Source organism: Malaclemys terrapin, chromosome 2 (assembly GCF_027887155.1).
Source record: "Malaclemys terrapin pileata isolate rMalTer1 chromosome 2, rMalTer1.hap1, whole genome shotgun sequence".
Taxonomy (NCBI): Eukaryota; Metazoa; Chordata; order Testudines; family Emydidae; genus Malaclemys; species Malaclemys terrapin.
In genome coordinates, this window is record NC_071506.1 from 18,069,339 (window position 1) to 18,093,606 (window position 24,268).

Below are 24,268 nucleotides of genomic sequence, written 5' to 3' on the forward strand. Positions count from 1 at the left end.
GGCGAGAGACTTGATAGCTCTCACGGAGCCGGCACCGCCTCAACCACTGGCACCGACGGCACCGTTGACCCGCCCGGTCCAGTCAAGGGGGAAACCTGCCTTGATGCGCCCTCCATCACAAGGGCTGGAACCTCGGCACCAGTCCAGGTCCAGAAGCAGGTCCCCACGCCGCTCGCAGTCCCGGCACCGAATATCACCTCGGCACCGGTCGTACTCGCGGCCAAGATCTTCGTCGCGGCACCGGTCTACGTCTCGGCACCGCTATGATCGTCGGCACCGATCAACGTCGAGACGTAGTTCTCGGCACCGCTACGGTCGACGCTCGACGTCGAGAGGCCGCTCCCGGCACCGGGCATACTCCAGGTCCTCGTCGAGGTCAGATCCGGCTCCCGGCACCGACGAGGTCATCGGCACCGATCGCGGTCCCGGCACCGTTCGCCGGCACCGCGCAGAGATAGATCATCTCCGGACCGGTACCGTGCGGCACCGCAGCCCACGGGGGTCGTTTCATCTCTCTCGGCACCGCCATGGCCGTCAAGATCGGTGTCTCGCTCCTCGGAGGACCTGTCGAGATCGGCATACCCCCCTCAAGGGCAAGCCGAGGAACGGAACTTGGGCCATTGGCAGGAGATGGCAGAGGACCACTCTCATGGACCATCTCACTGGTCATTTTGGACCCCGTGGGCGTACCACCAGGAGCAAGGGGCTCCAATACCATCGACCTCTCGCTCGGGTCACTCGGTTAGAAGGGCCCCAGAATCCACCATCTCTCGGCCTCCGCCAGGGGGCATGGAGGCTTCCGTGTCCACGCCACCTGACACCATAGACCCGAGTACAGGTGATGCTCCGGCCCAAGAGCAGGGGGATCAGGACCCCCCCTTGGATCCAGTACCACCGGAGGCGTCTTCCTCCTCCTCTCCGGATGAGGCAGTGGCGGGCACTTCATGTACGGGTCCCCCTCCGATAGATCTTCGGGCTCACCAGGATCTCCTGCGTAGGATGGCCCGTAATATGGACCTGCAGGCGGAGGAGATAGTGGAAGTACAGGACCCTATCGTGAACATCCTCGGAGCGGATGCCCCATCGAGGGTGGCGCTACCCCTGATCCGCACGATACAAACCAATGCGGATACGATATGGCAAACTCCTGCCTCTATCCCACCCACAGCGAGAGGGGTGGAAAGGAAGTACTTTGTCCCGGCTAAGGACTACGGGTACTTGTATACCCACCCCCAACCGTGTTCACTGGTGGTGGAATCAGTGAACGCACGAGAGCGCCACGGCCAGCAGGCTGCAGCGCCTAAATCAAAAGAGGCTAAGCGGCTCGATTTGTTTGGCCGTAAGGTTTACTCAGCCGGAGGGCTGCAACTTAGAGCGGCGAACCAACAGGCGCTATTGAGCCGTTACAATTTTAACTCCTGGAACTCTATGGGGAAGTTTAAGGAGTTGATTCCCCAAGAGTCCAGGGAAGAGTTTGGAGCCATGGTAGAGGAGGGTAAGAAGGTGGCTCGGACCTCCTTGCAGGCCTCCTTGGACATAGCAGACTCAGCTGCGAGGACCCTGGCTTCGGGTATCGCTATGCGGAGGATCTCCTGGCTTCAAGTTTCGGGTTTGCCTCCGGAGCTACAGCAAATCCTACAGGATCTGCCCTTTGAGGGACATGGATTGTTCTCGGACAAGACGGACTCTCGCCTGCAGAGCCTCAAGGACTCGAGAACAATCATGCGCTCCCTGGGGATGCATGTTGTGGGCCCTCAGCGCAGACCATTTAGGCCGCAGCCTCAGCGCTTCTACCCCCCCCCCGCCTCGTCAGAGACAGGACTCGACCCGGAGGCGAGGGCGAGGTGGTAGAAGAAGGTGGGCCGGCCCTCAACCCGGCCAGAACCAAGGGCCACCTAGACCACCTTCAGGCCCCAGGCAGAACTTTTGAAGGTGCGGTCGAGGACGGCGCCCCAGTCATCTCCCAGGATCCAGCCCCCTCCTTTCGGGATCGTCTCTCCCACTTCCACCGTGCTTGGTCCCTTATAACTTCGGACCGTTGGGTCCTCCGCACAGTGGAGAGGGGATACACTATCCAGTTTTCTTCTATCCCCCCCTCCCACCCCCCTTCCCCGTCCCTCTTCAGGGACCCTTCTCACGAGCAACTTCTTATACAGGAGGTTTCCACGCTCCTTGCTATGGGGGCCATAGAGGAGGTTCCAGTAGAGTTAAGGGGCAGGGGATTTTATTCCCGTTACTTCCTGATCCCCAAGTCCAAAGGAGGTCTGCGGCCCATCTTGGACTTGCGCGGACTCAACAAATTCGTAGTAAAGTTGAAGTTCCGCATGGTCTCTTTGGGGGCCATTATCCCTTCCCTCGATCCTGGAGACTGGTTCGCCGCCCTCGACATGAAAGACGCATACTTTCACATCTCAATTTACCCACCTCACAGACGCTTCCTGCGATTCGTGGTAAACATGGTGCACTACCAATTTGCAGTCCTTCCCTTCGGCCTATCCTCGGCCCCAAGAGTGTTCACGAAATGTATGGCTGTCGTGGCAGCGTACCTTCGTCGGCAAGGGATACAGGTGTTCCCGTACCTAGACGACTGGCTGGTACGCGGTCGCACCAAGGAGCAAGTTCAAGCTCACGTCCACATAATAGTGCACACATTCAACGAGTTGGGCATCCTACTCAACAAGGACAAATCCACTCTAGAACCTACCCAGAGAATAGAATTCATAGGCGCAGTTCTAGACTCCAGACGTGCACAAGCCATCCTGCCAGACAACCGATTTGGCACCATCACGAGCCTCATTCAAGGGCTCCAGGCGTTCCCAACTACCACGGTGAGGTCGTGCCTTACCCTGCTGGGTCACATGGCCTCCTGCACGTACGTAACCAGGCATGCCAGACTTCGGCTTCGCCCACTCCAGACCTGGGTGTCGTCAATATATCGACCACATCGGGACAGCCTGAACATGGTGGTCACTGACCTCCCTCACCTGGTGGCTAGATCACAATGTGGTCTGCGAGGGGATGCCATTTCACGCCCCACAACCCTCTCTGCACCTGGTCACAGACGCTTCATCTCTGGGTTGGGGCGCCCATCTCAACGAACACCATACCCAGGGCCTGTGGACTGCACCCCAGCTAGCCCTGCACATCAATGTTCGGGAACTGATGGCGGTGCGCCTGGCGTGCCAGGCATTTCTCAACCTCCTACGTGGCCGATGTGTGTTAGTTCTCATCGACAACACCACGGCCATGTTTTACATCAACAAGCAAGGAGGAGCACGTTCGTCAATTCTATGCCAAGAGGCCATTCGCCTGTGGGACTTCTGCATCGCCCACTCAATCCACCTCACGGCATCGTTCCTCCCTGGAGTCCAGAACACTCTAGCGGACCGACTCAGCAGGTCCTTCCAGACACACGAGTGGTCTATCCGTCCGGACATCATACATTCCATCTTCCAAAAGTGGGGGTTTCCCCAGATAGACCTGTTTGCATCTCGAGACAACAGGAAGTGCCACGTGTTCTGCTCCCTACAAGGTCGAGCTCCGGGCTCCCTCTCGGATGCGTTTCTCCTTCCCTGGAAAGACCACCTGTTTTATGCCTTCCCTCCGTTTCCTCTGGTCCACAAGGTACTGCTCAAATTGCGCAGAGACCAGGCACAGGTAATTCTGGTCGCTCCAGCGTGGCCGAGACAACATTGGTACACCACACTGTTGGAACTCTCGGTTCAGACACCGATCCCGCTTCCGTTGTGTCCGGATTTCATCTCTCAGGACCACGGCCGGCTGCGTCACCCCGACCTGCAATCACTCCACCTCACAGCGTGGCTGCTCCATGGTTCACCCAGGCAGAGCAGCAATGCTCGCACTCTGTCCAACAGATTCTGCTGAGCAGTAGGAAGCCCTCAACACGCACCACGTACCTGGCCAAGTGGAAGCGGTTCTCCTGTTGGTGCGAACAACGAGCCATGTCCCCGTTGCAGGCACCCATTCCTCTCATTTTGGAATATCTCCTCTCCCTAAAACAGCAGGGGTTGGCGATATCTTCAATTAGAGTTCACCTGGCCGCTATATCGGCCTTTCACCCAGGGGAACTCGCGTCCTCGGTATTCTCTAACCCGATGGTCGTTAGATTCCTCAAGGGCTTAGACCGGATGTACCCACAACAACGTCAGCCCGTTCAGACGTGGGACCTCAACCTGGTTCTCTCCAAGCTCACAGGTCCTCCATTCGAGCCACTGGCCACCTGTTCACTTTTGTACCTATCCTGGAAGACAGCCTTCCTTGTAGCCATCACCTCAGCAAGGCGCGTTTCTGAACTCAGGGCGCTTACATCCGAGCCCCCTTATACAGTTTTCCATAAGGATAAAGTGCAGCTTCGTCCACATCCTGCCTTTCTCCCTAAGGTGGTTTCTCCTTTTCATATCAACCAGGACATCTTTCTCCCGGTCTTTCATCCCAAACCACATGCCACTCGCCAGGATCAACGTTTGCATTCCCTGGACGTACGAAGGGCCCTGGCCTTCTATATTGACCGCACAAAGCACTTTAGAAAGACGACGCAACTCTTCGTTGCAGTGGCCGACCGAATGAAAGGCTCACCGGTCTCCTCACAACGCCTATCCTCCTGGATTACGTCTTGCATCCGGACTTGCTATGACCTGGCAGGTGTCTCAGCACCGCACCTCACCGCTCACTCCACGAGGGCCCAGGCTTCCTCGACGGCTTTCCTGGCACAAGTTCCGATCCAGGACATTTGTAGAGCAGCGGTTTGGTCATCAGTCCACACATTTACAGCTCACTATGCACTAGTGCAGCAGTCCAGAGACGATGCTGCTTTCGGATCAGCGGTTTTGCACACAGCAATGTCTCACTCCGACCCCACCACCTAAGTTGGGCTTGGGAGTCACCTAATGGAATGGATATGAGCAAGCACTCGAAGAAGAAAAGACGGTTACTCACCGTTGTAACTGTTGTTCTTCGAGATGTGTTGCTCATATCCATTCCAAACCCGCCCCCCGTCCCCACTGTCGGAGTAGCCGGCAAGAAGGAACTGAGGGGGCGCCGGGTCGGCTGGGGTATATATTCAGCGCCATGAAGGCGCCACTCTAGGGGGCTCCACAGCCGACCCGCCGGTGTTGCTAGGGTAGAAAATCTTCCGACGATCGTGCACGCGGCGCACACACACCTAATGGAATGGATATGAGCAACACATCTCGAAGAACAACAGTTACAACGGTGAGTAACCGTCTTTTCTCCCCCTCTAGAAAGGATGAGAGAGAATGAACCAGATGTCACAGATGTTAGTCACCTTGCTTTATGCATTCCTGAAGGTGCTCAGCTGTTTTGTTAATAAGGCAATAAAAAAATATAGAATTGAATAATAGCTGACTAAAGATCTTCTCCGGAATTGCTCCAGGCAAATAATTTACACTTTCTCACAGCAGAAATAGTTTTTAAGGTGTATGAGATTGTATATGTTAATTTACAAAACACTGTTGGGAAACAGTTAAGATTGCTACACATACCATATGTGTATCAGGACAGCCAGGCCATCAATTGTGGCTGGAACAGGAGCTGAGGCAGGAACAGGGGCAGAGGCGAGCAGGAGTACTCTGTCAGAAGTAGCAAGTAGAGTATCCCCAACAAGGTAACAATGTTGAGCATACTGGAGTTGCTCCTTTCATTAGGAGCCTGTATACCTGCATTGGAGTCACCTGGCTAGACCCTTGCTTGTGGATTGGCTGGGCCCTTAGGACTCGGGTAATTATCTTAAATGACTCATCAGACTCAAGCTCAAAACACTCATCACAATCTTACTCAAAACCACAAAATCAAGGAAATTAAAACTTAAGTTACCCACAGACACACGCTATCCTAGCTACCATACATCACAAACCATATACTTCAGTCTTAACTCTGCCCCCTTAATCTGCCCTTCTGTATGCACTGGTATACCAAGGTATCCTTTTTCAACACTATTACTTGTTCATGTTTGATATAGTAGTTTGTGCTGTCTGGGTAGTTGGAAGGCTACCCTAAAGGGCACATAGTGAGAGTTTTTCCTCGACAGTGGTACTTAAATGGGAGACACAAACAAGCAGAAAGAAGGGCAGAGAGATGCCAGGGAAAGAGAAATAGAAAATGTGTTAATACACAGTGATGGTTCTTAATTCAGAATCTCCTTCTTCTTTAGGATTTTAGGATTTTATTCATAATTTTCTTTAACTATAGATTAGCTTCATAGTTTGGTTCTGACATCCAAACATGGTCATTTCAAAATTGTCTAAGCATCTTGATATCCTTGATTTGCAATTAGTGTTTCAAAATTAAAATATAACATTCCTCATGGATATGCAGTAATATATTTTCTTTTCCATTGAGATCTTATCTCTACAATTAGAAAAATAAATTCTAACATTCTATTATGAATAATACAAAACATGAGGGCCGTTTCTTCTGTTTAATCTACAGATTGGGGGTCAAATATATCCCATATTTATATCTCTAATACTATTGACTTCATGGTTTGATTTGTAATTAAACATTCTTCTATTAATAGTAGTAGCTATAACTTCATTTTGATTTTTATTCCCAAGTAAATTTCAATACATCACACAAAAAAAGAAGATATTTATACTTTCTGAAAAACAAGCTAATGTTCCCACTTAAATAGCTTTTTATCATACTTTTCTCAGTTATATTACTTTATTAATCATTGATAAATTTTGTGTTTCATTGATTGTCATTACATGTGACCTTAAATTCAGATGGTGACATAAAAATAACTTCCGACTATATGTTAATTTTAATTTTAAAATAACCAGTTTTCAGTAAATTCAGTAATTTGTTTTTCTTGACACAGTGGTACTGATTTGTGAATTCACCAGTTTGGTTTCATTAATACTCTGTAGTAAAGTATAGATTTAAAATAGATAGTTATAGGAAAGAAACTTGCTAATTTTGAACTTCTCTTTTCAGATCATGTTCAAAATGAAGAGAACTATGCACAAGTATTAGATAAATTTGGAAGTAATTTTTTAAGTCGGGATAACCCAGATCTTGGCACTGCTTTTGTTAAATTTTCAACACTTACTAAGGAATTATCAACGCTGCTGAAAAACCTGGTAAGGAGTTTTATATATGTTATTTTTATAAAATGATTCAAAACAAAGTACAATAAAGCACCTTTATTTTCCTGATGATTTGATTAACTATGTAAATATTCATCAGAATGTTGTCTTGTAAACAAATCAGCTAATTTTAAACTGAAATCAGTGTACGTGTACTACAGAAATAACCTCAATTACAGTTACACTTCAAAAACAGTTGGAAAGAATAAGATACATATTACACATACTGTATTTGGTTATGGTAATGTCTAGTCAGATGGAATGATGAAAGTGTGAATTGATGTACAATTAAGTGACTGGAAGAATCCTACAATCCTCTATAATTCCTACGGGGGTCTGTATAGAAATCCTAAAGAAGGCTAGATCTGTCAGAATTTCTGTCTATAAACCTGGCTGTTTAAAATAATAATACTAATGGTTAAAATTTTCTTATTCCAGAAACTAAGTCAATTTGCAAAAAAGTTAAACCACTCACTTCTTTGCTAGCAGGTCCATTTAAAATATAGGTTCTTGGCAGAGAACCACTCACTTCAAAGAAAATCAGAATCCTATCTGACTTCTCTGCAAATCAACATCTCTCATTTGTCTGTCCACGCTGGAAGAAAGACAGGACACCATGGATGTGGTTTAATTCGACCATAGATTTGTTCATTTGTATATTTGTTCACTGCTGGGAGTGCCCAGCAACAAATTGTACAGTATGAGGAGGCAGGGGTGAGCTCCTTGCTGATCCAGACAGAGAAGCCCCAAACCCTCTTCCTCAGCTCTCTTAACGGGGGACCAGGAAAAGGAGTGTGGTTGGTTCCCCTCTGACGAAACCTAGGAGCCCAGAGCCTCAAACCCCACTTTTTCAGCTTCAAGAAGGGATGCTCTCCTTCAAACTCTTCTCCAGTTCATTTTATCTGATAACTATCCCTGCACTGAACATCCACCACAAGTTTTATGTCTTAAGTTGTGACATGATAACCTAACCCCCTTACTCCACCCCAACGACTCTGGGGAAGCGCTCTGGGGTTACTGGCTGGCTGGGGGGAGGTTAACCACAGCGCCCCCTGACCATGGGGTCATGGGCGGTCGCCCACCCATAAGGCTGGCCCTGCCAATCCCAAAAAGTGATGACCCTCCCCCCATACCATGCGACCCTCATGTCTCCACCACCCACTGCTCTCCGGCTGCCTATCTCTGAAGGCAGTGCCCCTGTCAGCAGTAGCGCAGAAGTAAGGGTGGCAATACTGCAACCTCACTACAATAGCCTCACAACCTCCTCCACAGCCTCTTTTGGGTCAGGACTCCCATGGTTATAACACCATGAAATTTCAGATGTAAATATCTAAAAGCATGGAATTGACAATTTTTAAAAGCCTTTGACTGTGAAATTGACCAAAATGGACCATGAATTTGGAAGAGCCCTGTTCATAAGTAATAGGATTTTCTTATAGTTTTGAGATCAATATACTTGGTCTTTAGTCTCTGTAGAACTTTCTCTTGCACTCATACACTCTCTTCACTCCCCATTAAAGTCCACAATTAGGCTGAGATAACATGGAAGTGTTATCATGCTTGTTTCTTGAAAAGTATTTCTTCCAGTTACTTTGATTCCATTGAACCTGTCTCCCCTTGGTAGTTGTAAACTTGTGCTCAGGAATGCACTATAGCAGACTTCTATAGGATTTCATACACAACATAAACCTTGGCTTAAAATACTATTGTTTTATCTATAGAAATGCCTCTAAAAATAGCAGACGGTCGCATTGGATAGAGAGTACTTTCCAACATAATTCTTTCAGAGAAGCTCAATGTAACATTTAGTTAATAAGACGTGTGCATCAAGGGAATGGAATCTTCATCCAGACACTTACTATTCAGTTTAGAAAATGTTTGGAGTGCTGACAAAGTCTGTCCAATGGCATCTAGACTCAAATACTTCCAAGATTCTCCTTTAAATTCAGATCCCTTCAAACTGTAGCAATGTATGCTTTTTCAGAGGTTTTGGGTATTTCCTTATTTTGATGACTTCCCCTTTGGTTCATGGTCTTACAAATACTGCAAAATTCAAATACCAGAGGGATTCTGATCACTGGCTCATGTAATATTAGTATATCCCTAAAAGTTGATATATCCCTGGAGACTCTTACTTTTAAAAAAGGCCAAGTTTTTTATTTAAACATGGAAGCTGCAGGCTCTGGTAACTTGGCAATATAAGAGCTACAAAAGAATCAAGATTTTGAAGGTGGTCAACATTTTTCTGAGTTTATCTGGCGATTTGTTATTTAATTAAAATTTGCTCATTTTTGCATGCTGATAATTCTTTCTATATTCACACCTTAGATTCAGGAATTTTGCCAGGGAAGTTTTGCTAAATCTAGAGATAGATACCTTCAAAATCAAAACAGTGTTAGGGAACATAATAAATGGCAGGATTATTTTGTCTCAAGTAGCTAAATTTAAAGGCACTGATCAACGAAGGGCAGGAAATGAACAAAGGAGGATTGAGGAACTCCAGATGGATCTTTTCAGTCTTTATGGTTGGACAAGATAGTGGAGGAAATTAACACTGAGAAATGATTATAATACTCAGAACTTCAAAGATATTAGTGCTTTGCAAAAGCTAGAATCAATTAAACTTTACTACAACTCTGATGTTTTGGGAAAGTGACACAGCAAAGTTCAATTACTTGCTCAGAGTTACACAACAAATTAATAGCAATTAGGGATAGAAGCCAGGAATTCTTATGCTGTCCACCGCTCTGACCACTACATTCACTACCACAAGAAAGAGTATTCATAATTATAAGATGTATAATGAATCTGAGACCAAAAATGAAATTTAGCAGGAATGATTTCTAAAGGAAATCCAAATGTGTTATGAAAAAAAAATACTACCAGAGTCAATGAATTAGAAAATGATCCACATGAACTCTCTAATCAAAAGCAATATTGAAAACTATGCTAGTTAATTAGGTGAATGGAGATATGGGAGAAATAATGGCACAGTTGAAATGTTAGTGGTAAGTGCAAAGCAACACACATCAATAAAACCAGTTTATATATATTTTTCTTATGGATTTTCATGGATTAACATTAGATAGTATCCGTCAGATACTACGATCTGAGAGTCGTAGATATTTAGTGAAGATTGACTAAGTGTGCAGCAGCCATCACAAAGGCTAATATGGTATATAGTATGCTAGAGTGCATTAAAAGGGGGTAGAAAATGTAACCATAAGTATTTTAAATCTGTTCTGATTATCACCTTTACATTTGCATATTTAATTTGAAGAGTTGAAGAAAAGGGCAACTAGGATGCTAAGTGATCTGGAGAACTTATGTAAAAGAGAGTAGGATGACTTTGGTCAAGATTTTCAGAAGTGAATAGTGATTTTGGATGTTTCAATTTTTGGGTACCCAACTTTTGTAACATCTTAAAGGTCTGATTTTCAGCAAGTCCTGAGTACCACTTTTTATGCAGCCTTTAAGGCATTTCAAAATCACTAGGCACTTTTCAAAATATTGTCCTTAGGCCATCTAGTTTGTAGAGCTGGAGGGTAGGAAGTGATGAGAGAGTATACGCAAATGAATTGCTTAGTAAAATTCCAATCCCATATATAAAAATAATGGATAACATGGTGGAATGACTGTTAGGAAATTTGGAAATGATAAATAGGAATGTTTATCGGCATATAACTAATTTCATGTTAATAAAGAACACAACTAAAAGAGTCGGATATTTACATAATGAACATAATATAAGCAGTGTCAAAACTTTTGAGGTACAATGCCCCTAAGAGCACAAATAAGTTTTTTCTTTACAATGTGGGATATTTCCAGGTTATTCAGAGCATTCTAGTTTTTTTAATTGATACGTTAGGGAAAAAAATAAGGGAAACAAACTGCATAAAAAGGATATATTAAGTAAGCTTCCATTTTACTGGAGAAACCAGACTATCATAAGAGCTGCCTAGTTATCTGACGAGCTATAAAAATGACTTCATCTATTTTGCTAGATGTATCAGCCACTGCATTAGAGAAATATAAACTTTTCTCTTTTCTTGTTTCATATTTGGTATTGACAAGGAACTATTCAAAGCAGCCACAAGTAAATTTTTACATGTTCTTAAAATTCCTACAGAAACAAGCAGGTTTTTTTGTCAAAGGGTTTTCCTTTTAGCTTTCTTTCCTTCTATAATTGGATTGTTCCTTAAATTTGAGAGGCCCTCATAAACCAGCAGGCAATACAAAAAAAATTTCAAAACAATTATCTTAGTGTTCACTGCCAAAAATCTTGATAATGGCTTTACATGGTCCCCAGAATAAAAATATACATATACTTTTTTTTGAGACAATCATTTTTTATTAAGACATTAGTTATTGTTATTTTCTTCCAAATCCTTTATTGTGTGGAATAAAACCTGGGAACTTTGAGATACAGTAAGATAGTCATCTCAAAATTAAGTGTTTTCATAGACCCTTAGGTTTTCTCTGGTGCTTGGAAGATACTTCCCTGTAGCGAACTTTGTGGTCCGTACTTGATACTTGTCAAAACCTCTAGCAAGTTTTTACAAAGATATGTGAACTACAAGACTTGCTAAGCAGCTCTTGTTTTTAATAATATTTTAGTTAGGGGGCTAGTTTTATATAACTGTTCCATTAATATAATTAAATATATTTCTCAGTTTAGAACTTCAGATTTTTTTCTTGTATTTTGACATATTTTTCATAGGACACTGCCAAATAGGACTGTTATATTTTCATAGGTTATATTTTCTGTCAAGTAATATAATCCTGATCTCAATAAAAACTAGAAATTCACCATTGCAATTAACAGTAGTCACAAAAAATGTGGTATAAGTGCCATCTGCTAACCCAACTCTAACAGTTAGCTCCCATTGTGTCCCCTGGGAATTGCTGTCATTATGAGTGATGCTGGTGCAGAAACAAGGAAGAAAACTAAAATAATTAAATTTATATATTGGGTAAATAAAGATAAAAGATGATAAAAAAATCATCATTTATCAAATGATAAAGATAAAAGTCATTAACAAGAAATTTTATTTGTCAAGACATTTAGAATATAAGATTGAATAGAAGATTAAAGAGATATGCAGAGGGGGAAAGAAAGGAGCTGATTAAAATGTTTCTTTCCCTAATTTAAATATATGTGGAAATCCTGCTAATTTAGTTACACAAGTTATTGAGCTCCATACAGGAGTAACTGGGTAAAACTGTATGGATTATGATACACAGGAAGTCAAACTACATTAATTTTTTTCTGGTAAGACTTCTCAGCATGAATTACCTGAGTTGTTTCTATTGAAGTTAATTCTGAAAAATATTCAAAGAATTTGCTAGCTGCTGAATGCTTCTAAATATTTACGTGTATGTTATTTGCAATCTCCAATTCTGAAGAAGTATATCGTAGTATAATAAATAATTTCCAAAGTTGCAAAATGCAATCATAAGCAATAGCAATAAAAGTGAAAGTTATGGTTAACTTTGTGAGAAGCAACTTTTCTTTTCTTTTTCTTTTCTTTTTCTTTTCAAAAAAGTCCAGATAACACTGAATCTGATTTCCACCAATGGATCTAATACCATTAAACTTTGAGTTGGAATATTTATGCTGTGTTAGTTATAAAACAACCACTTGTGCCTTGGTTCTTCAGGTAAATCTGGAAAAGTCTACTTTAATTCCCACCCATGCCAGTGTCTGTGCTAAATTAACTTTAATTGCTTCTTAAATCAGTGTTTGATGAGCTCGGAAATTGGACTCCTGAATCTCAAAAATGCGGCTGCTCAAATAACTTAATTTCTGCTTTTTATTTACAAATACACAAAAGCCACAATATGGAAATTGGTTTTCCACCTGGACAGATACCTGTTCTGGGTAGTTATATTTGCAGCCTTATAAAGATGATGAACTCTAACACAGTAAAACTTGTTGGATGTTTTCTCACAAATACATCTGCTAGTACAGTTTCTCAGAAACTCTTAAAGTGAGGACCAGAAAATCCTTCTGTTATTTAACAACTTTGTTTTGGGGGGAGGGGAGACTGGCTATCTGATTTTGTTTTTCATCCTTCATGAAACTTCTTAGAGAAAAGGCATAGTAGGGAATGGAATCCAGAGAACTGTTAGATATTCAGGAATAGTACGGAGAGTCTTTGATAATAAGTAACGAACAGCTGGAACTTTAGTGTTGCAAAATGTCATGGTGAGGACTCTTGCCTGACAATTTTTTGTGCTTGTTACCCCAAATCTTTGGTGTCTGTGCATGTGGGGAAACATTTACACTTCATGAGTAAATGCTTTGACAGCCAAACACATTCTTTTGTAATGAGTGTGAAGGACAGGCATTTGCACAGTAGAAGAAGCAAGAAGCATTAGCTTAAGATGCAGACACAGAATCATTGGGTACAGAGAATTACTGACTTAAACGGACATTTTTCTGTGCAAGATTTTTATTATTGGATTCTTAATGTTTCCAATTCAGTAGTCCTATTAATCTTTTGACATAATTCAAGGAGACAGATGCCTGTTCGGATTTAATTTTATTTTGGTTGACAGGTATATTATTAGGGTCTCTTTTTATGCATCTGAAGATGGTGTAAAGTTCAGAAAATTCAAAGTGCTGGTTTTTATGGGAAATTATAGCAGTAGCTTTGACACACCCCAGTGAATTTGATGGTATTCGTATCATGGTTTCTTGGAGCTGGGAAATGCCCACCTTTTTACATATCCCGGAGGTCAGAGGCACTGATTAAGAATGCCTAAATTTGTTCTATTTATGGAAGGAAAGTTGGCTTGTAACTACTAACTTTGTTTCATAATCAACACTCAGATATTTTCTGATCCCCACATGATCTCCTCCAAGGATAATAGTAAGAGGACTCCATTAAAATAAGAAATTATTTTTCCTCCAAACCCAACTTAATGATGTAACATTCTAAATTTGAAGACTGTGTGAGCATGTTAGTTCATTACTCAAATATTAATGTTTTGATATGGCTGTTTATCCTGTTAGAAAGGCCTCATCTACACAGGCTAAAAGATTTCTTTTTCAGTTAAATTAATTTGATTGAAAATCCCCCTTAACATTAATGTAGACACATCTTTCAGATAGTTTGAGCAGGTGATGTTATAGCCAAACTGTTAAATATCTGTACAATTTTATTAGACAAAGTCTGTAAAACAGCCAGTATATAGACTCCGAGTTTAAAAACAGGTGTGCAAATAATTTGTCCAAACATTTATTGTGATTGTATACATCATTGTGGGATTTGTAAATGTGAATGAATGTTTTCGGCATTTAGCAATTTGTGTGCAAGTATAGTATGCACAGTCAAAATAGTACTTGCAATTGGGTACAAGTGTCTTAAAAAAATCTGAGCTGATGCCTATTCTGTTTACAGACTGAAACATATACAGACTATACCAGGGGTCAGCAACGTTCGGCCCACGGCTCGCCAAGGTAAGCACCCTAGCGGGCCGGGCCAGTTTATTTACCTGCTGACGTGGCAGGTTCAGCTGATGGCGGCCCCCACTGGCCGCGGTTCGCCGTCCCGGGCCAATGGGGGCGGCGGTAAGCGGCGCGGGCCAAGGGATGTGCTGGCCCGGCTTCCCGCCGCCCCCATTGGCCCGGGACGGCGAACCGCGGCCAGTGGGGGCCGCGATCGGCCGAATCTGCCGCGTCAGCAGGTAAATAAACTGGCCCGGCCCGCTGTGATGCTTACCCTGGCGAGCCGCGTGCCGAACGTTGGCGGCCCCTGGACTATACAATAGAACTTAAAAAATTGTGTCAGATAAAAACTTATGGATAGTTACGCATAATGGTATTTGTTAAAGAGAATGGGGTAAATATATTTGTATCTTATAATAACTGCAAATAGTAAGGGCCTCAGTATTGTTTAATAGAAAATATGCTGAGACGTTAATTCCATTACTGCTTTGGGGAAGGAATCCCACTTATTGAACAACCAGTCTCACTCCTGTGTGGTCTCCCTTCCAAGTTTTGAACCACCTCCAAGCTTCTTAGGAGAGTTGATGCAATTGCAGTTGAAGATGATATGATGGCTGTTCATGATTTTCTTTTAGTGACGTGAGGACAAACTTTTTGTATGGATATGAAAAGCTAGAATATATGTATTTCATTTTACTGACTTACACTCAAGCATCCTGGAAGGAATTTCTTTACAATAGTCTTGAGTTATATGTCATGTGAATTGCAACCACTTTGAATTCAAGGATAATAATCAGTTCTAATATCTGTGAGTCATAAAAAGGATGGGATTTGAAAGAATGCTGACAAACTGTATTAGATGAAGAAGATATCAATAACTAAGCAGTAGCTCATGTTCATGATCCTTCCCCCCCCCAGGCATATCTTTCAGAGGCTGTGATCATCTCCAGAATCACATTCTAGGATATTGTTTTCAAACTTCCTTAAATTAACAAACATGCCAACTTAAAATACACTTTTGCTATATTTTGTGGAACTTTCCCTTCAGCCCTGTGGAGCCCAAGTTGGCTAATGACCTTTCATGTCTGAGTTGTGGTTTTATTTTTGTTTTGGTTTTTTAAAGCAACAATTGATAAGCTAGAATTGCTCCATATCTTTTGTTTGTTGTTTGGTGAACTGTAAGAAAAGCCTTATTGACCCAGAAGCCAGCATATGGGCAGGGATGGTGTCCCTAGCCTCTGTTTGCCAGAAGCTGGGAATGGGCGACAGGGGATGGATCACTTGATGATTGCCTGTTCTGTTCATTCCCTCTGGGGCACCTGGCATTGGCCACTGTCGGACAAGATACTGGGCTAGATGGACCTTTTGGTTTGACCCAGTATGGCTGTTCTTATGTTCTTAAATTGCTCCCCAAGTAATGTTCTATTGCTTGTTAGGGAAACTGAAAATTACCTTGCTCTGTTTTCTGGACCTCCTTCATCTGTGAATTTTAATTTCACTTTTCATGTTTCCCTGAATGTCCATAAGTTTCCTATATTTTTTAATGCTTCTGTTTCCATCCATGTACATGTCGATTAACTCTTTATGGATCTGAATTTGCTATTAGTGTGGAACTTTTTTTTTGCCACAGGTTCAGCTACATTAGATAGTGAAATGAAACAAAAATATGTGTGCAGCATATTTGTTTAAATCATGATATTTATGAGTTTCTTTAAACTCAACTAGTGCTTTTTCTTCATTTTCTTAGCTCCAGGGCTTAAGCCACAATGTTATCTTCACTTTGGATTCTCTCTTAAAAGGAGACTTGAAAGGAGTTAAAGGGGTAAGTGTTCAGCGAACCTAGAGTACTTTCAGGGAAACATTTCAGGGTTGCCTAGATTTCTTACTATCCATCCATGCATCCAGATTCTTATGTTGGCACTTATTCTCATCATATCTGCATGGATTCTGCTAAGTATAATGCATGATTAAAATTCCACTTGGAAAATGTGTGGTTCATATCTGTCTTAAGATCCGTGAGAAAGGAATATTTGAAAAGATTTAAAAGAAAAGACTTAAAAATGTCATTTATGATTTTTGGAATGATATCTTAGTTTTAAACTTACAATTTAAAAGTGTTTATAAACATATTTTAAGTGCATTTTCTGTTTCCTAAGGATCTTAAAAAGCCTTTTGACAAAGCCTGGAAGGATTATGAGACCAAATTGTAAGTATTCTTCATTTTGTCATAATTCATACAAAGAGAGAAAACACTTTACTGTCAGAGAAGGGAAAGCTTTTATGTTCTAACCTTGATGATTATGATACTGAGGCTATCTGCCATTTATCTTAGTTTTGGTAGATGACTCAGACTTACTTAGCAGGTCACTAACATTCTTGGACTTTCATTCTTGTTCAGAACTGTTCATTGTTACCATTGATGAACCTGTAAAGATGAAGGATTAAGAATGGGTATATTCTCAATGCCATGAACATCACATTAGACATATAAACTTCAGTGTTAATGGAAATTCAAGCTTTTATGTATTTCATTGAAGAGTTATACCTTATGCCTAATATTCCTCTGGAATAAGGAAGAAGACTGGGTTGCTGATCAAGCCATTAATATTCTAGTTGGGACTGTATGTTTTCAGTTGGTATACAGACATACAAACTATACACCATATATATAATATCTAGACACGGCAGATACAATAAAACTTCTGTGGATATGTGACACAGGTGTTATAGATTAAAAAAAATCTTAAAACAGCTGCTCACACCCTCTAGTCTTAAGCAGTATACAATAGGATAAAATAGTCTGTGTATACAGAAGGAATATTAGTTATAAGAAGTGATGAATAGTCAGAAATGAAAAAGCAAATAAAATAATTACTAAATCATACATTTGCAATATTTTAGGTATGTATACTAGTTGTAATGCAAAACTAATTTTAAATAAGTTTACAAGGACAAATCATCTTTAGCTCTGGGACGCTTCAGTTCATAATGCCCCTAACTCAATGTGTGGTAGTTTTATTTCTGACCCATCTCTTGGTGCATAATTCAGGCATCTGGGCCCATGATAATCTGTTAGTGCATTCAAGGGTAGACGTGATGGAAGTGAGTTCTGGATTGGCATTAGATTTTGGAGTGTTATATTAAAAATTCAGTGTCTCTTACTGAGAGTGGTTGTAGACCCTGGGACAAGGTTAAAAGGATGGTTGGATAAGTGATATAATTTTAAACAATATTATTTTGGATAGGTGTCAGCAGTGGTGATTTCGTTGACGATAATTAGTGTACACTTCATGTTGGGATTAATAATGTGATTAAGGGACGCTTTATTACTCTGTTTATCTATCTTCTTCCTTATGTTTCTCCTATTCATCACATTATTTGCCTTGCTCTCTATAGTTTATATGTAAGCAGAAAAAAAAAGAGAAAGAAAAGTCAGACCACTAAGAGTGATTGATTTTTATTAATGTTAAATACATAATTTTAGCACTGAACACAGATATTTTAATATTAAAGTCTCATTACAAATATTAATCCTTGTAAATTAGTAAATAAATATTCTCATCTTCCAGAGGAATCTAAGGCAAAAGGATTAATGTCCAAGTAAAAAATGGTTTTTACTAAACTGTGTATTCAGTCACATCTGCATATGAAATTACTTTTTATTCCTGCTAGCTCTGGAGAGCTGTGGCTCACTCTTCCATAAATATGTTGAATATTTTTCTGGCCCATATATTTTCAATGGAATAGCTGACTGTATACATTTGCAATTGTGGGTCAACTCTGACATTCCGTGATACCTATGGAACTCTGCTAAGGCCATTTGGGTTGTGCAGATGTCACTAAGAGCAGAATTTGGTATATAGAAGCTTTTCTGGTGATACATAAGCCAAACAGAACACAGCTTGTCTATGAGATCCTAAGCTGAGTTTCCAGGGCTGATGGAAAAATTTCTCCTTCTTCGAGGAGTGTCCCTCTGGGTGCTCTACTTTGTGTCTTGATGCCCTGCGCTTGTAATCGGAAATCTGTGATAGCTGTGCCCAGTTGGTGCTCCAAGTGGTTACATAGTGATGTACAGCCAACTGTCCCTCAGTTCCTTCTCTACTGCCTTTGTCTTGAGTTGGAGCGATCAGCAGCTCCCCCTCTTACCTCATATAGGATTAACAGAAGATAGTTCATAGTTGTTTCTTGATAGTGTTAGTTTAGCTGTAGTTAGCTACTGTATCCCCTTGCCTTACTGTAATTTCTTTTATTTCTTTCATTCAAAAAAACAATATTTTTCCTTTTACCTTCCCTGTCTACTCCTGTCTCTCTGTCAGGCAGACAGCTATAGCCTCAAACAGGGTTTATCCCTGTTTTTTTTTTTCTTTAAGAGACTGACTCTCTCAGGCATGCCCAGCAGACCTATTTTAAACCCTGCCTGACTTGCAGACTCTCCATACTGGTCTCTGACGGCCACACAGTGTGTCCGCTGCCTTGGCAAGACATACATTACTCAGAAGTGCCCACACTGCAGAAAGCTGACAACCAGGGCAAGAAAAACCAGGGATCTCCAACTTAAGCACCTTGTGATAGAGAAATCCCACAGGCCAGCTTCGGACCCTGAGTCCAGGACACGCACTGGCCAACGGTCGCCAGCGGCAGCCTCTGACAGGGGTTCTGCTTCAACAACGGCTGCCAAGGAGCCTGTTCCAAGAAAGGCTACCGAAAAGTGGTTGCAGACATCCTTGCACCGAGAATCGCCTAAGAGAAAACAATCTGCAACTGAAAAATCTTCCCCGTTACCGACGGCACCAATATCGCCAGACTGTAAGGCACCAGGAACGTCCAGTACCGAGAGTTCCCGAAGAACTAAAGACCCTATGTGGGCAAGCTCAAATGGAGTTTCACACAGTAAAGTGAAACCTTCCAGCTCTGCACCCACGGAGCCAAAGAAGACCTCTGCACCAAGCAGTACAATGGCACCATCTGCTGTACATATACCACATAGCTCTCAATCCTCGGCACCGGCAGCTGCAATTCATACTCCCAGGCCATCCATAATGCCGTCCCCGGCACCGAGCCTCACGGTTCTGCAGCAATTCATGAGACATGAGACCTGATAGTGGCCTCAACGCCTGAATCTCCTCTACTCGGTACTGAGGGTATCCCATCCAGATCGGTACCAATTCAGCTGAATACTCCTTGTGGATTAGTCCCTCCTATCTCCAGTGATGAGGAAGAAGAGGATGATGCAGTAATATATACTCCTTGCCACTCCTCACACAACCCTGGACCATCTCACCACCAACCACCTGCAGATATTCGAGACTGGTATGGTCACCCATGGGCACTGCCCTCCATACCATTCCCACCTAACTGGCCATACTGGAATCTGTGGGCAATGTATAGGGCCCAACACTGCAGGACCCTAGCCTGCCTAGGTCCAGAACAGCATGATCCCCTTCACCAACTGTCCCAGCACCCTCAGAAACACAAGAGGAAGAGACTAAAGAACCTGAGGACACAGCTGAACATGAAACTTCGCCACCTACTCACCTCTCATCTTCGTCACCAGACAAAACCATAATGCCACCACCCACCACTATGGGGGATGATTTCAAATCCTTTCAGGACCTCTTCAAAAGGGTAGCTGAATCTCTAGACCTTTTGTTAGAACTACTATCATAAACCCAACATAATCTCACAGACATATTCCAGGCATCCTGAGAAGCAAAGATAGCCCTGCCAATTAATGATGCTATTATGGAGGCTGCAAAAATAAGCTGTCTGACACCGGCTACAGCACCACCCTCATATAAGAGGTCTGACCAAAAATACTATGTGCCGGCTAAAGGGGCTGAGTTTTTTATCTACACACCCCGCACCAAACTCTTTAACAATGGAGGTGGTCAACCAAAGGGGAAAACGACACCAGTCCAGAACGACCACGTATGATAGGAATTGGAAAAGGTTAGACCTTTTCGGACGAAAAGCCTATTCCTCTGCTATATTTCAGTTCCGCATAGCCAATTATGTGGCCCTACTGGCAAAATACACACACAATGTGTTCTCCAAAATGTCCGAATTTATTGAAAATTTTCCAGATGACAAAAAAAAAACAAAACACAAGGCGATCATTTACGAAGGGTCTCTTATCACCAGGACGGCCCTACAGGCCTCCCTGGATTCTGCAGTCATGGCCAGCATGATCCATTGCGACATCTGTGGTCATGCACCGTGCATCTTGGCTCCATCTCTCCGGGTTCCCGAGGGAGGTTCAGGCAACGGTCGAGGACTTACTCTTCGAGGGTCAAAAACTATTCACAGACAAAACTGATGTGTCACTACAAACCCTAAAAGACTCAAGGGCAATTTTAAAAACCCTGTGCATTTATGTACCTGCAAACAAAAAGAAACAGAGCAGGTTTTACAATCAGAGATTCCGGTCAACACCATACTCTCAACCCCACAGGCAGTATGACCAACCGTGTAAACAAAGACAGAACAGACGTCAGCAGAACCCACACTTGTGTGCAAGCATCACACAATGGGGGATTGCTCATTTGTGACTTAGCAAAGCCCATCAGGATGTGTCTGGGCTAGTGTTTTCCAGACACACAGACTGAGGATATAAAATAGGGGACAGTGGCAACGTGCTTTTGCCTTTCTCCTCTCCTCTCACCTATGCTGGAAGTGACAAGAATGCTGGGAAGATAAAGACTTCAACTGAGGAGACTAGTCCCGGGCTTAAAAGGGAAAGCCTGTGTATTAAGAACTGTAACATCCAGTGGGGTGAGAAAACTGCTGGATCCAAATACTGCCTAGTCTAATAAGGTTTAAGATTTAGACTCTGCGCTTACCTCTTATTTTCTTTGGAACTATCTCTGACCTTTTGTAGCCGCTACTTATAATCACTTAAAATCTATTTTATATTTTACCCAAAACAGTGTGTTTTAGTTGAAGTGCTTGGGAAATTTCAACTCAGGTGACAAAGGCTAGTGTGTGTCCTCTCCACATCAAGGGAGGGGCAGACTGGGTAATAAAATAAAGACAATACAGTCTAGGGTGCAATGCTGTGGGCTTGGGAGATTTGCTAGTCCCTTTCTCTGTGTGATTCGTGAATGGCTCTGGGAGCATTCATGCAATCTCGCTGGGTGTGGGGCTACACACGTTGTTGTGCTGAGTGATAACAGTACGTAGGGGGTTTTCTGCTTGTCACTAGCAAAGTATTGTGAGAGACAGCCCAGGCTGGAGAGTTAAGAGGGCACTGCGGTACCCCAGTTCCAGGTTGTACCCTGGGGATTCTGTCACGGATCCCTGAGGAACTCCACTAATAATCTCCCTCCAGGCAGATATTTCAATATGGCTTGTTGTAGTCTCACGTCTAACCAATTCCTTACCCACCTTTTGATTCTCATATTATAATCCCCGTTGTCTACAGTTCAGCTAATAATTTCCCATATGGAATTGTATCGAATGCTTTACTGAAATCTAGGGAGGTTAGAGCTACTGAATTTCCGTTGTCTAGAAAAATCTGTCATCTTCTTAAAGAAAGATCAGGTTGGTCTGGCACGATCTACCTTCTGTTGAATTTTATCTCGATTATCACTTACCTCTGTATCTTTAATCACTCTCTCTTTCAAAATTTGTTCTAAGACCTTGTATACAATGGAAGTCAAATCAATGGGCCTGTAGTTTCCCAGACCATTATGTTTTTCTTTCTTAAATATAGGCACTGTATTTGCAAATTCTCCAGTCATAGGGTACGCCCCCTGAGTTTATGGATTTATTAAAAGTCCTTGCTATTGGGCTTTCAATTTCATATGCCAGTTCCTTTAATATTCTTGGACGGAGATTATCCATCCTTCATTTGGTTCCATTAAGGTGTTTGAGTTTGGCTTCCATTCCGATGTGGTAATTGCTGCTTCCTTATTCTCATTCCCATTAGCCGCTACCCCAAACTCCTCATTATCCTTACTGAAAACTGAAGCAACGTATCTGTCATGCCATACCCAACTGGCAGATCTACCGCAGTAGGAATTTCTCCCAGGATCATGAGTGGTCTCTGAAGCAACCTTTGTGTGCTGAGGTACAGCTTTGCAGAATGGGGCATTCTGACTGTTAATCTTACTGTAACAAGAGACAACAAGAAGTGCCATCAATTTTGTTCTCAAGCAGGTCTTATCCCAGGCTCCCAAACGGACCCCTTCCACTTCAATTAGGGATTAGCTTTGATGTATGCTTCCCCTCCTCCCCAATCTCAGTCACCATAAAGGTCATTCTAAAGCTGAAGTTGGATCATGTCAAAATGATTCTCCTTGCTCCAGCTTGGCTGAAGTAATGTTGGTTGTCCGACCTTCTCAGTTCTGTTGGTTCAGCCTCCCATATTACTTCCTCTTCATCCCGACCTACTAACTCAGCACCATGGTCAAGTTAGTGCTCTGCATCTCATGGTGTCGATGTTGCATGAGTAGATGAGGAGGGAGCAACAATGTTCAGAAGCTGTTTGACATATGTTGCTTAACAGATGTTGCTTAACATTAGGAAGTCTTCTATTATTACAGCTTATTGGGCCAAGTGGAGAGTTCAGCCAATGCTGGACTGCATTTTGGAGTATCTATTACACCACAGTCTTCTGGTCTCTCATTCAGTTCATTGATGGCTCGCTTAATAGTGATCTCAGCATTTCATCTGCAAGTCAGTTCTCTCAAATCACAAGATAGTATTGAGGGAACTTGTTCAAATATGTAGAGCTTAAAAATATGGGAGAATGTGTATTTACAGAGTGGCTATTTTGCCATCATGATGTTATACAGTGTATGTTTTAGTAAAAGTAGTAGATCTCATGACTGTGAAATAAGTTTCCTGAAATCTATTTTAACTATAATTGCAGCACAAAAATTGAAAAGGAAAAAAGAGAACATGCAAAACAGCACGGGATGATAAGAACAGAGATAACAGGAGCTGAGATAGCAGAAGAAATGGAGAAGGAAAGGCGACTATTTCAGCTGCAGATGTGCGAAGTAAGAAACAACTTTCACCATTTAATTATGTGACATATTTAATAAAGTGCCCTATTGATCCTATTAAAGAGGGGTGATGAAATTCTCTTGGTGGTGGAATTGGAAAATGCATTTGGCTGTCAAGTGGCTGAACTATATTAAAGATTCTTGTTCTGGAAATCCTATGCAAGACATAGCTTCGCCATTATCTCATTTTGAGTTTCAGTCCTCTGTTTAGATTGTTAGAGTAAGGATCTCGGGCTAAAGAAAGCATAGTAAGCAAAATAGCTTTCTTGGTCTTTAGGTGCAAAGGATTGCTGTTCAGGATGTCTTTTCTGATATATTGTTTGTAAAATTAGGAAATATTTGGTTGAGAATCTGGTGATGCCTGTTAAACTGACATGTTAGTTCAATCAATATTAATTGATGATGATTGCTTCTAAAATATGTACTAGTAACTTTTAAAATAGTTCTCTTTATATTTAATTTGAGGAGCAATCAATTAGCATTTGATAACATTCTTATTTTGAAGGAATGCACTAATTGTGATGTCATGAAAAGGCATGTCTTCCTACAATTTGAGAGGGAAAAAAATTCCTGCAAATGGCAAACTTGTATTAGAAATTGTTAAAATTAGTTCATTTGGGAGTTCTAAAAACATACTAATTTATTTTGTATATTCAGGTTTTAATCATTGTGTGGTTCAA

General features: G+C 42.2%; 1 protein-coding gene across 4 annotated transcripts in view; it reads left to right on the forward strand.

The window, feature by feature from the left end:
* Positions 1-24,268, forward strand: part of ASAP1 (ArfGAP with SH3 domain, ankyrin repeat and PH domain 1) — a 285,790-nt gene that overhangs the window by 144,628 nt on the left and 116,894 nt on the right. For all 4 annotated transcript variants that reach the window (XM_054019003.1, XM_054018999.1, XM_054019000.1 and 1 more), the window contains 4 exons: positions 6,976-7,121; positions 16,328-16,402; positions 16,737-16,786; positions 23,453-23,582. In XM_054019003.1, the coding sequence (XP_053874978.1) occupies positions 6,976-7,121; positions 16,328-16,402; positions 16,737-16,786; positions 23,453-23,582 (401 nt within the window). The remainder of the gene's footprint in view (positions 1-6,975; positions 7,122-16,327; positions 16,403-16,736; positions 16,787-23,452; positions 23,583-24,268) is intronic.